Below are 12,112 nucleotides of genomic sequence, written 5' to 3'. Positions count from 1 at the left end.
GGTAGGGGTCCACAGGTGGCGGACCCCCCCCCCCTCTGGGTAGGGGTCCACAGGTGGCGGACCCCCCCCCCCCCTCTGGGTAGGGGTCCACAGGTGGCGGACCCCCCCCCCCCTCTGGGTAGGGGTCCACAGGTGGCGGACCCCCCCCCCCCCCCTCTGGGTAGGGGTCCACAGGTGGCGGACCCCCCCCCCCCCGGGTAGGGGTCCACAGGTGGCGGACCCCCCCCCCCCCCACCGGGTAGGGGTCCACAGGTGGCGGACCCCCCCCCCTCCGGGTAGGGGTCCACAGGTGGCGGACCCCCCCCCCTCCGGGTAGGGGTCCACAGGTGGCAGACCCCCCCCCCCCTCCAGGTAGGGGTCCACAGGTAGCGGACCCCCCCCCCCTCCGGGTAGGGGTCCACAGGTAGCGGACCCCCCCCCCCTCCGGGTAGGGGTCCACATCCCATCCTGTCATCCCACCCCCTGTTTTAAGCTTCCCGTCCCACGCTATTCTCAAGCTCAAAGGAGGGACAGTGACCTTTTCTTAAGCCTCTGCTCTCCTTTAATCTGCTCAACAGTGCTCCAGTGTATATTAAAGAGCGGTTTCTACATTGATTTGTGCCTTCATTCCAAAGTGCAGCACATCGATATGGCCAGTTCCCTTTATACTGTGGCACAACACATCAGCACACTGGCCCACTTGGCTGCTAACTTTAGCAACTCTCTTCCGACACATGTTTTGCACTTTGATGTTAATTTGCTAAAAGGCCACAACGTTTCTTCACCACCACTCGTTTCTCCCTCCCACTCCTTTTTCTCCTCTCCTCTGAAGGAGCTGACTCTTGCTGCTCTGGCACCTTGCCCAAGTGAGCAGTCTGAGCAGCAGCCACTGCGTAACAGGCGGGAAAGAAAGAACTTGCATTTGTATAGCGCCTTTCACAACCTCAGAACGTCCCAAAATGCTTTACAGCCAATGAAGTACTTCTGAAGTGTCGTCACTGTTGTAATGTAGGAAACGCGACAGACCAATTTGCACACAGCAAGATCCCACAAACAGCGATGAGATAATGACCAGATAATCTGTTTTAGTGATGTTGGTTGAGGGATAAATGTTGACCAGGACATTGGGGAGAACTCCCCTGCTCTTCATCGAAATAGGGCTGTGGGATCTTTTACGTTTAACCGAGAGGGCAGACAGGACCTCTGTTTAACGGCTCATCCGAAAGACGGCACCTCCGACAGTGCAGCACTCCCTCAGTACTGCGCTGAAGTGTCAGCCTGGCTTATGTGCTTAAGTCTCTGGAGTGGGACTTGAACCCACAACTTTCTGATTCAGAGGTGAGAGTGCTGCCCACTGAGCCACAGCTGACAGATGTTCCCCCTTTTTAACCAGGGCTGAAGATAAGGGGGAGAAATCCAAAATAGATAGGGGTCCCACTCCCAATTACTAACCAGTGATCTTGCTGGAAAATGCAGGTAACAGTAGGCAGGGACGGGATTAGTTTCCACTGTGATGCTATCCACAGCTGAATAGTCTGCCAACTCTATGTCTAGACTCTGACATTTGGGCCCCAAGTCCCAAAAGGTGCCAGGCATTCTCCCAGTATCGATCACCCACTTTCAGAAGAGAAAATGATGATTGGTAGTGACATTTCAACACAGATGCTCAACAGCGTGGGATTTGTAATAGCTACACCGTTTGTGCAATCCAAACAGGATTTCCCCGCAGACAGGCCACAACATGAAAAGTTATTGGATAGAATCTGTCTGCATTTCTCAGATCTTGGAAACGTAAATTTTTAAAAAAGCCTCATATTTGTACGGCTGACAATATAGAACTGCAGCTTGGGGTTAGGGTTAGGGTTAAAGTTAAATGAGGGGCGTCACAGAACGATCTCCACCTCACCACCAAGGTGGAATTCCCAACCTTGGCCAGATTGCCAGGGTACATCAGGCTCTTCCTCCTTTGGGAGGGACAGAGAAATTTAAAACCCCAGTGCCCTGTCGATTAGAATTAAGAGGCTACAGTGCCAGGGCTGTCATTGGATTACATATTACATAGAATTTACAGCACAGAAACAGGCCATTCAGCCCAACTGGTCCATGCTGGTGTTTATACTCCACACGAGCCTCCTCCCACCCCTCTTCATCTCACCCTATCAGCATATCCTTCTATTCCTTTCTCCCTCATGTGCTTATCTAGCTTCCTCTTAAAGGCATCTATGCCATTCGCCTCAACCATGCCACGAGTCAGCAAGTTCCAACCACTCGCTGGGTAAAGAAGTTTCTCCTGAATTCCCTATTGGATTTAATCGTAATTATTCAATAAATCTGGAAATTGGGCTAGTGCCAGAAGCAAATAACCATGAAAGCTGCCAGATTATCCCCAAAACCCCAACCGATTCACTGGTATCCTTCAGGGAAAGGAAACTGCCCCCTCTATGGTCTGGGCTACACGACTCTTAGTGCCCTTTGAAGTGGCCCAGGAAGCCACACGACCGTACAAATAGCTGAAGAAGATGTCGTCAGCATCAAGGCAACTGGGGACGGACAATATATGTGGCCTTGCTAGCAATGCCCACATCCAGAGAATGAGTTATTTTTTATATATATAGTGACCACCGAATGACACAGCATCATGACAAACTGTCCTTTAGGTTTTGATTGTTGTACGAATGAAGGAAAAACAGGATGCAATTATATAAATGCAAATTAAAAGTACAAAAATATAGTGTCACGTTCACAATCAAAGGAATGTCTACTCCACTTTTATTATATTATATCATTACTGTAAACAAGGCAACTTAATCTTCAATTACCAAACACATTAATAAAACCCACAAAATATATGTTCAACAGGAACTTTTATCTGTTTAACACTTTACTCCAATTAACCAAAATCTTTTTAAGCATATAAAAGTCCATTTTCATGGTCTGAATGTCCATGCAGATACACTGTCCAGCTCAGACAGTGTCATGTTTTAAATCGATTAAGTCCAAATGCACAATGATATCTTATTTTTTTCTCTTTTAGGCTAGTCCGTTTAAAATTTCGCAACTGGCACTTCAGCCTCCGGTCGTAGACACGGGCAGGCGCCAGCCGATGACCGTCCACGCCGCCATTTTGGAACGCGGCGGGACGCGAGTAGACGGGAGCAGGTCAGAAAGGAAGTGAGAAGGCTCTTGAGGTTTTTTTTTTAGGTGTCCTCCTCCTCTTCCTCGTCCTGTGAGGAGCCGGCCTTGTTGGCGGTTGCTGCTGCCAGCTGTGCCTGCTGGGCAGCTTGTTGCATCTGTAGCCACTCCTGCTGTGCCAGTTCTGCCTGCTGCTGTCGAGCCTAAGAGAAAATGGACAAGGTCAGACCTGTTCAAATCACATTTCCCTCGCCTGGGGTGGGGCCTGCAGAAAGGGCAAAATATCAAACTTCCAGCACCCTTGGGGGTAGGGAGGGGAAGAAAAATCAATGCGGGTGCCCTCTCCTGGGTGCCAACCAGACGCCCCGCTGGAAGCATGTGTGTGACTGGGTTGGCTGTGATATCCTCCCATGGTTGAAACGTCTGTCAAGACTCATGCATGAACATTGGACGCTAAGGTGAAGTATCGGAGAGAGTCTGATCCTGTGGAATTCTCCATCCCAGCAAGGAGGTGATGCTTTCGAAATGGGAGGGGAGAAAATTAGTGAGAGAAAATAGATTCTCCCATGGTCAGTGAATTTAATTACTTCTCCTAATGGCATAGCCTCTTGTGGAGATTCAGTTCCACTGATAATGCCAGCACTCTGATACCTCATCACTTTCGCCTCTGAGTCAGATGGCTGTGGGTTCAAGTCCCACTCCAGAGACTTGAGCACAAAATCTAGGCTGACACTCCCAGTGCAGTACTGTCTTTTGGACGAGACATTAAACCCAGGCCCCGTCTGCCATCTCTGATGAATGTAAAAGATCCCAGCACTATTTCGAAGAAAGGCAGCGGGAATTCTGACCAATATTTATTCCTCAACCAACATCATTAAAACAGATTATCTGGTCATTGCTGTTTGTGGGGCCTTGCTGCACGTAAATTGGCTGCCGTGCTTCCTACAACAGTGACTACAATTCAAAAGTATTCCATTGGCTGTAAAGCGCTTTGGGACGTCCTGTGCTCGTGAAAGGCGCTATATAAATGCAAGTTCTTTCTTTTCTAATGTCAAGTGTCAACAGTTTTTGGACTTTAAACAGCACAACTATGTGTGATTCTGATCCTAACCTCATCTCCAATCCACATACTTGCACTTTTCATCAGGCATCACCGACTAGTGACGAGGAACAGGAACGGAGGGATTTTCCCCCAGATTACGGGGCCAACTGCAGGATTCCTTGTGGAGACCAGCTCGCTCAGCAAAGAGCAGGGATCAAATCTGCGTCTGTGTGGATCGGTAGCTCACCAGGCAGGATGGATTGAAGAAAGTGAATGTCTGTCCCATTGCTGGGTTAAGCTCAATTATACTTCACCCACTATTCACAATTTACCCTCAACAGCAGGACAATCCCCTGCTAACTAGCTACATATCCTGAAAGTGGAAACTGGTCTTCATAGGAGGGGATTTGCCGGAAGATGCTGGTCAGAGAAAACTGCTACAATTCCTTCTCATCACAAAAGGAGCTCACTTTCACAATTCAGACTAGCAGAGCAGCAGGTCAATGTACAAACCTGTTGCAGCGAGAGGGACAAGGTTGGTTTGTGAGCTCCCAAATATAGCTTACTGAGTAAATTCAGTGTGGTGCTGGGTCACACAGGCCAGGACAGTCCCACATTTGATCCCAGACAGGACTGGTGGCTGGAGCACTACAACTTCTCTCAGTGTCCCTGGGATGTAGATTGAAACACAGATTCAGCCAGCAGCTCCTCCTCACCTGGAGTACCGTGTAGTTTTCGTCTCCTTACCTAAGGAAGGATATACTTGCCTTAGAGGCGGTGCAACGAAGGTTTACTCGATTGATTCCTGGGATGAGAGGGTTGTCCTTTGAGGAAGAGATTGAGTAGAATGGGCCTATACTCTCGAGTTTAGAAGAATGAGAGGTGATCTCATTGAAACGTATAAAATTCCAAGAGGGCTCGAGAGGGTAGATGCTGAGCGGCTGTTTCCCCTGGCTGGAGAATCTAAAACTAGGGGACATAGTCTCAGGGTAAGAGGTCGGACATTTAGGACTGAGATGAGGAGGAATTTCTTCACTGAGGGTTGTGTATCTTTGGATGTCTCTACCCCGTAGGGCTGTGGGTGCTCAGTCGTTGAATATATTCAAGGCTGAGATGGATAGATTTTTGGACTCTAAGGGAATCCAGGGATTTGGGGGATTGGGTGGGAACGTGCAGTTGCGGTGGAAGATCAGCCATGATCTGATTGAATGGCGGAGACTGCTCACAGCCATCATCACCTCTAGCCTTAACTTGACAAAATGCTCTCCTTGCCAGCTTCCACCCTCCACAAAGTACATCAAGTCCAGAATGGCGCGGCCCTTGCAGCACTCATCCTTGCCATGATTCCATGGCTTTCTCGACCCTAATAGATTGATTATATGATCATGTGCAATTCCTTTCGTGGTCTTGCTTGAGCCTACCTCTGCCGTCTCCTCCAGCCGGATGTCCCTGCGTGCACCCTTTGCACCTCAGATACCACCTACTTCTTTGTTCCTTGCTCCTTCAGCTACTGCATCCTACATTTGATGCCCTTAAAAGGGGAAGCTAGAGAAGTACGAGGGAGAAAACAATAGAAGGATTTGAAGGGTTGGAGGCGGCTCATGTGGAGCATAAATGCCGGTATAAACCAGTTGGGCACATGGTCTGTTTCCATGCTGTAAAATTCCATATAATCCCCATATTCTGCAACTCCCTCCCAAAATTCCTCTGCCTGGCTGTTTCCTTCCTGTTTTCAAAAGCCTTCTTAAAGCCCTTCTCTTTGACTATGCTGTTCTCCCCCCCCCCCCCCCCACCCACCCATTTTCCTTCTCTCCTCCTCTCTTTGTAAGGTTTGGACGTTGTTCTGTGCACAACGGACACAATATAAATGGTTGTTGTTGACTTGCTCCTAGGCGAAGAAACTGCCCTTGGGTGAGGCACTAGGGCAGAAGTCAGCACATCCAGGAGAGGAGGAGGAGAATGTTTGGAAAGGGAGAGCAGGGAGAGTGGGGTTCATAGAATCAAAGAATGATACAGCACAGAAGGAGGCCATTCAGCCCATCGAACCTGTGCCGCCTCTTTGAAAGAGCTATCCAATTAGTCCCATTTCTGTGCCCTTTCCCCATAGCACTGCAAATTTTTCCCCTTCAAGTATTTATCCAATTCCCTTTTGAAAATTATTACTGAATCTGCTTCCATCACCCTTTCAGGCAGTGCATTCCAGATCAGAACAACTCACTGCGTAAAAAAAAAAATCTCATCTCGCCTCTGGCTCTTTTGCCAATTACCTTGAATCTGTGTCCTCTGGTTACCGACCCTTCTGCCACCGTTTGTACCCACTGCTTCTCATACAGTAAGTTCCTCGTCTCAGCTGGATCACACAAGCTGGGATGGGGCAGTCTGAGGTTGGAGGGGCAGAGAGGGTGAAAAAGCACCGAGCAGAGTTTGGACAATCCCAATAAAGGTCCAGTCCGCCCTCATACCTCCCTCCTGGCAACCATTTACACAGCACCACAGACAGAAGCCTGAAAGCCAGTCACTTCATCACAGCCTTAACTGGGCAATGTGTGAGGCACATGTCAATCTAAAATGGGGAGGGAATAAATATACTAAATTTGTTTTATAATTTTTTTTTTAAAAAGTGCAAAATAAGTTGGAAAAACATCTAACCCAGTTTACAGCATCATGTACCACAGCTAATGCTTCTGTGATGGCAGGTTTATTGTTGCCTTATTTTATGGTTATATGGTCATCTAAATAATATGGAAAGCAGCAACAGTTTGTGATGACAGCTTGTAGACTCCAGGGAGTCTGGCTGCTAAGCAGAAAATAGAGTCCAAGGGAAGCTGTGTTCAGATGAATGGCCACAATCCTAATTGGTACACAGATCATCGTATGGGTGTTTTCCAGAGTTTGTTATATTATTTTACAACTTTATGTTTCAGGAAGGCAGAGAAGAGATATTTTGTATGAAATTCCTCCCAACAAATAACAAGGTGCTGGAGAGGGTGCATAGGAGATTAAGGAGAGATTTAATAGAGGTGTTCAAAATTATGAAGTGTTTTGATAGAGTAAATAGGGAGAAACTGTTTCCAGTGGCAGAAGGGTTGGGACCAGAGGTCGCACATTTAAAATAATTGGCAAAAGAACCAGAGGGAACATGAGGAGAATTTTTTTTTAAAAAAAACGCAGCAAGTTGCTATGATCTGGAATTCACTGCCTGAAAGGGCGATGGAAGCAGATTCAATAGTAACTTTCAAAAGAGAATTGGATAAATACTTAAAATGGAACAATTTGCAGGGCTATAGGAAAAGAGCAGGGGGAGTGGAACTAGTTGGATAGCTCTTTCAAAGAGCCGGCACAGGCACAATGGGCCGAATGGCCTCCTTCTGTACTGTATGATTTTATGAAAGAGTTCCACCTGGGATGATTCACTCCCTACTCCCAGCAGTTTAAAAGAAAACAATAGAGACACAGGACTGACACACAGTCTCCACTTCATGACCCTCTTCGTGAGGCATTTCATAGTTCCTGGAAAAATCCATTATGGCAGGTTTTATTTCTACTGAGAACCTAGGTGAGGAGTCCAGACGAATAGTGCAGGATGCAACCAAGACCGACACAGTAGGAGTTAAGACGAAGGAAATAAGGAAATGCTACCCCAAGCTCAGGTTTTAAAAGTCTGTTGATTGCAAGAAGATGGGAAAAGTGAGGGTTGCAAACAGCTCCAGTTTGCAGGTGTTGGGAAAGAACGAGTTCGAGCAGGAGAAATAAACACTATACGTTTCAAAATACTCAGCAACTTTCCTTACTTTTGCAAACAGCTCTTGCTGCTGGCGTAGTAACTCCTCCTCCGGTATCCCGAGGTTCTCGAGGCGGGAGCTGGCCTTCCTCCTTTCAAGGGCGACTGTCTTGCATTCCCGCAGAACCTCCTTTACTTCAGTGATGTACGATCCAAAGCCTAGACTTTCCAAAGCTGCGGCACAAGATAATAGAAAGAAGCTTTTAACATTCCCATGGCTAATCAATGCTTTTTTGTGGGGAATTAATTTACACCCAACAATCAAAATCCAAAATCCTTTCACGTTGAGAATTCTTGTTAAATGGAGAACTAGTTCTGTTCTATTTCATTTAAAATTCATTTCATTTGTGCCCGTTTAATATTTCCCCCCTCCTGAATGCACAGACTGTGGTACAGTTCCACAGGAGTCAGCTATCTTTCAGCCCAAGTGGTCATTCTAGATGTGTGAACCGAGACAGCAAGTGTCAGCAGACCATTCGGAGGGCAGTACAGCCAGGCAGATCCTGTCCTCACTCAATAGACACACAGATAGACCGTCCAGGAGGAGTCACCAGATAGCGATCTGGAGTGGGAGTCCTGGCGGATCTTTCTTTCTCCTTGGCCTAGGGGCACTGAGTCTAATTTTAGCACCTGACTGCTGATTTTCCACAGAACAGTTAAGAGGCTGGTTTGATCCCACTCTCTTCACGTGGTGTGTTTCCTACCTCAGCCACGCAGCCTTTGGGCAATGCTGAGTGGAGGCCACTTTCTGCCCCAAGAATAGCAGAGGGGAAAACCCTGTCCCCAACTGGAAGTTTGACAGCTGATCCCCAACACCTGCTCTTGACTGGGGACAGTATCCAGCAGGACTGCAGATGGAAGAATGGAAATCAATTTACTCAAAAGACCCCTCACAAACTTCTGATTTACAAGATTTTAACATGAACACTCATCTTAACTCTTACCAATTACTGCTGTGTGTCCTTTGCTGAGTGTCAGACATTAATCGGTCATTGACAGCTCAAGGTAAGGGTTTAAGGTGCATCTTAGCTCACATTCTGTGATATGACTGATTCAATCACAAGTAGTCAAACCATGGAGAAAACAATCAAATAGGTTTGTTCCGGCCTCAGCCAATTTCCCCATCCAAATCCAGGGGTGCTGAGGGTGATCGTAATGCCCCTGATGCGATTGGCTAATTCAGCACAAACTGAGATCCAAGGTTGTCGGAGGGGTTACCTCAAATTCTCGCGCACTTCCAGTGGGAGTTACTGCTCAGTGATCAACAACTTTCATTTATATAATGTAAAGGATCTTTCAACGCTTAACAAGAGAGGCAGGGGGGTGGGCGGGGAAAGAGTGGCAGAATGCTGGTGGTGGGATGAGAAACTCAAATCATTGTGCAGGCTTGGGAATAGCGCATTTGTACACAGCGCGTGTACTGCCCCAGAGCCCATAAGGAGACTAAACAAAAAGGGGGTTGCAGAATTTGACCTAAATCAAAAAATAATTAGGATTCAGGCTCGTGTTTTGGTCAAGGTAAGTTACTCATCATGCTTTCAGGCAGGGCGACAAAAAGAAATGTCCACAACAATTCGGTCAGGATTATTGGATTTAGTCACCCTCAGAGCAGTGAAAGTCCCAGTTCACAGTATGTGTCATCCAAAACTCTGGTGGTGACAAATCGAAAAAAAATTTTTCTGGTCAGTACAATTCCAGGGATGAATTTCCTGATCAAGTGCTGGAATAACAACCTTTTCACTGAGTCTAATAATTCTTTGCTATTTGAAACGGATTTTCTATTACCTAACAGAGCTCGAAATGTACTGGAAATTATAGTTAGCATTTGCAGAGTAGAATTACAGCAGTGCTCAGAACTTTAGATAATTCCATTATCATCTTTTCTGAATCATCAGAAGGTCTGTAGGACTTCCTGGAGGAGGAGGGCAGAAAATTGTGCCACATTTCTTATGTAATGTTTGCACAACCTGTACACTGTCATCTTCACTGATCAAACCAGTTTGATTCTTATTCTCTGCTGTTAGCCAATCTCAGTAAGGGTGATATAACTGGCCTCAGTGCCCTTGGGGTAAGTAGGTTGCAAAAACATTCTGGCTTCCTACTGGAAAGACCATTATGTGTGGACATTGGGTAGGACATCATCGAGCTTGTCAACTTGTCAAACTTCAATAGCCTCTAGCAACATATATAAAGAAAAAAGATTTGCATTTATATCAAGTCTTTCACGACCTCAGGAGGTCCTAAAGTGCTTTACATCCAATGAAGTACTTTTGAAGTTTAATCACTGTTGTAATGAAGGGAAACATGGTAACAAATTGGCACACAGCAAGCTCCTACAAACAGCAATAAAATAAATGACCAGATCATGTCATCCACCAGGTGTTGGTTGAGGAATAAATGTTGGCGGGGAGACCAGGAGAACTCCCCTGCTCTTCTGTAATAATGCCATGGGATCTTTTACATCCGCCCAAAAGGGTAGACAGGGCCTCGGTTTAACATCTCATCTGAAAGATGGCACCTACAGCCGTGCAGCACTTCCTCAGTACTGCATTGAAGTGTCAGTCTAGATTAAGTCTCTGGAGTGAGACTTGAGCCCACAACCTTCTGACTCAGAGGTGAGATTGTTGTCACTCAGTCACATCTGAAGAATGCACATAGGCAGGTATCAGAAGGTGCAAGATACCTCTGTAATTATACTCAAGCTTCAGTTAGAACCCGAAGGAGAAATCTTCAAAAAATGTGACCGCAAGTGGCTTCCTTATGTTAATCACGTACCTTGCATGATATGCTCTGGCGAGATCGTTTTCTTGTCAGATTTATTGCAGATTTCATTAGCTTCCGAGGATATTAGATGAATAAATTCAGTGCAGCAGTTCACCACCATTTCTCTGGCATCATTCGCTACCCTGACATTAGGTAGGATTTCTTTGATAATCTTGTTGATGGCAGCTCTTGGAATAGTTAAGTCATCATCATTATTACCTGAAGCTGAGGCCATAGTCTTTTATTTCATATAAACTGTTTTAAAAAAAAAGGCAACTGAAAGGCTATTTCTCCTAACAAGGTTGGTATATGCCAAATCCACATACAGTTGATCTATTGACACTGAACGGTGTTTAATCCAGTAAAATTCCAATAACAAAATATGGTGAACATCTGATTTGAGATTATGGAAGGAATGTGATCTTGCCATCCTGGAGAAAAGGATAAAAACATCAAGACATTAAAACACAAAAACCTCACCAGAAGAAAAGGAATTAATAATAACCACAAACAAACCAAGAGCATTAATAAGGGGGAAAAAAGGGGCTAAATTCTGATTGCATGAAGGGAGCTAATGGACCTAAAGGGGGGTGGGGGGGCACATTTAATGACTGGTGTGAGTTAGCTGATTTAATTGGGATGGGAGAGGGAGGAGGGGGGGGGGGGGGACACAAATCAAATATCCTCCCCTGGGGCCCCTCACACAAGGATGACCACTGGGGGTGGAGGGGACCCGGGGAACCAGCACTGGGGGAGGAGGGGGGGGGGAAAGCAGGAAATGGCGGCCGCCCGAGTGCAACTCCTGACACTCAGACAAACCCCACTCCCGGAGCCCGGAGCCCAGGACCCCCCCAAACCCGAGGCCGAGGCTCCGCGGCCCTCCCGCAGCTTTTACCATTTTTTACTCCACAAGCCGCTCCATTACCACCGGAAGTCGCCGCCAGCACCACTTCCGTTTCCAGGGGTAACGGTTTTTCCTATATCTTTATCTCTTTTAATACTCCTTTTCTTTTTCTTTTCCTCTCTCCTTCATTCCGTTAATGATCTTTCCGGAGTTTTTTTTTTGCTTAAAAATACGCGATTATATAAAAAAATTATTCCGTTTTCTCGCATTGAATTCTGTGAGTTGTAGTTTCACTGAGCTCAGCCTTTAATTGTATTGTTTTTTTTAAATTCTAAAATCAGATTATTTATTACGTTTTTAATAATAGTATTTAAAACTCAAACCGGCTTTAAAACTTTTAATAAATAAATCTAAAATGCAAACATTTAATGGGAAATGGCGCGCAAAGACCGCTGGGATTTGTAGTTTCTTCCAACTAATGTTTTGCGCACTAATGTAAATCCCATTATGAGATTCATTTGTTTTGGGATTTATTATATATATGTTTTTTAAAAAAAGAAAGTTAAAGCAT

General features: G+C 46.0%; 1 protein-coding gene across 1 annotated transcript; it reads right to left on the bottom strand.

The window, feature by feature from the left end:
• Nucleotides 1-2,731: 2,731 nt before the first annotated feature.
• Nucleotides 2,732-11,678, bottom strand: LOC137304429 (protein Dr1-like). The gene is made up of 4 exons (XM_067973021.1): nucleotides 11,593-11,678; nucleotides 10,710-11,128; nucleotides 7,945-8,108; nucleotides 2,732-3,314 (listed from the first exon to the last, which is right to left on the bottom strand). The coding sequence occupies exons 2-4, from the start codon at nucleotides 10,930-10,932 to the stop codon at nucleotides 3,177-3,179; spliced, it is 525 nt and encodes a 174-aa protein (XP_067829122.1). The 5' UTR covers nucleotides 10,933-11,128; nucleotides 11,593-11,678; the 3' UTR covers nucleotides 2,732-3,176.
• Nucleotides 11,679-12,112: the final 434 nt, after the last annotated feature.

This window comes from Heptranchias perlo, chromosome 37 (genome assembly GCF_035084215.1).
Source record: "Heptranchias perlo isolate sHepPer1 chromosome 37, sHepPer1.hap1, whole genome shotgun sequence".
NCBI classification, from domain to species: Eukaryota; Metazoa; Chordata; class Chondrichthyes; order Hexanchiformes; family Hexanchidae; genus Heptranchias; species Heptranchias perlo.
The sequence above is the reverse complement of the archived record's forward strand: the minus strand, read 5'-3'. Positions and strand labels throughout refer to the sequence as shown.

Bases quoted from the DNA above. Each gene is read 5' to 3' on its own strand.
- LOC137304429 (XM_067973021.1), bottom strand. From the start codon at position 10,932: ATGGCCTCAGCTTCAGGTAATAATGATGATGACTTAACTATTCCAAGA. The intron at 8,109-10,709 runs GTACGTGATTAA...CTTGTGCCGCAG, and splicing joins GCCAGAGCATATCATGCAAG to CTTTGGAAAGTCTAGGCTTT. The intron at 3,315-7,944 runs GTAAGGAAAGTT...ATTTTCTCTTAG, and splicing joins AGCAAGAGCTGTTTGCAAAA to GCTCGACAGCAGCAGGCAGA.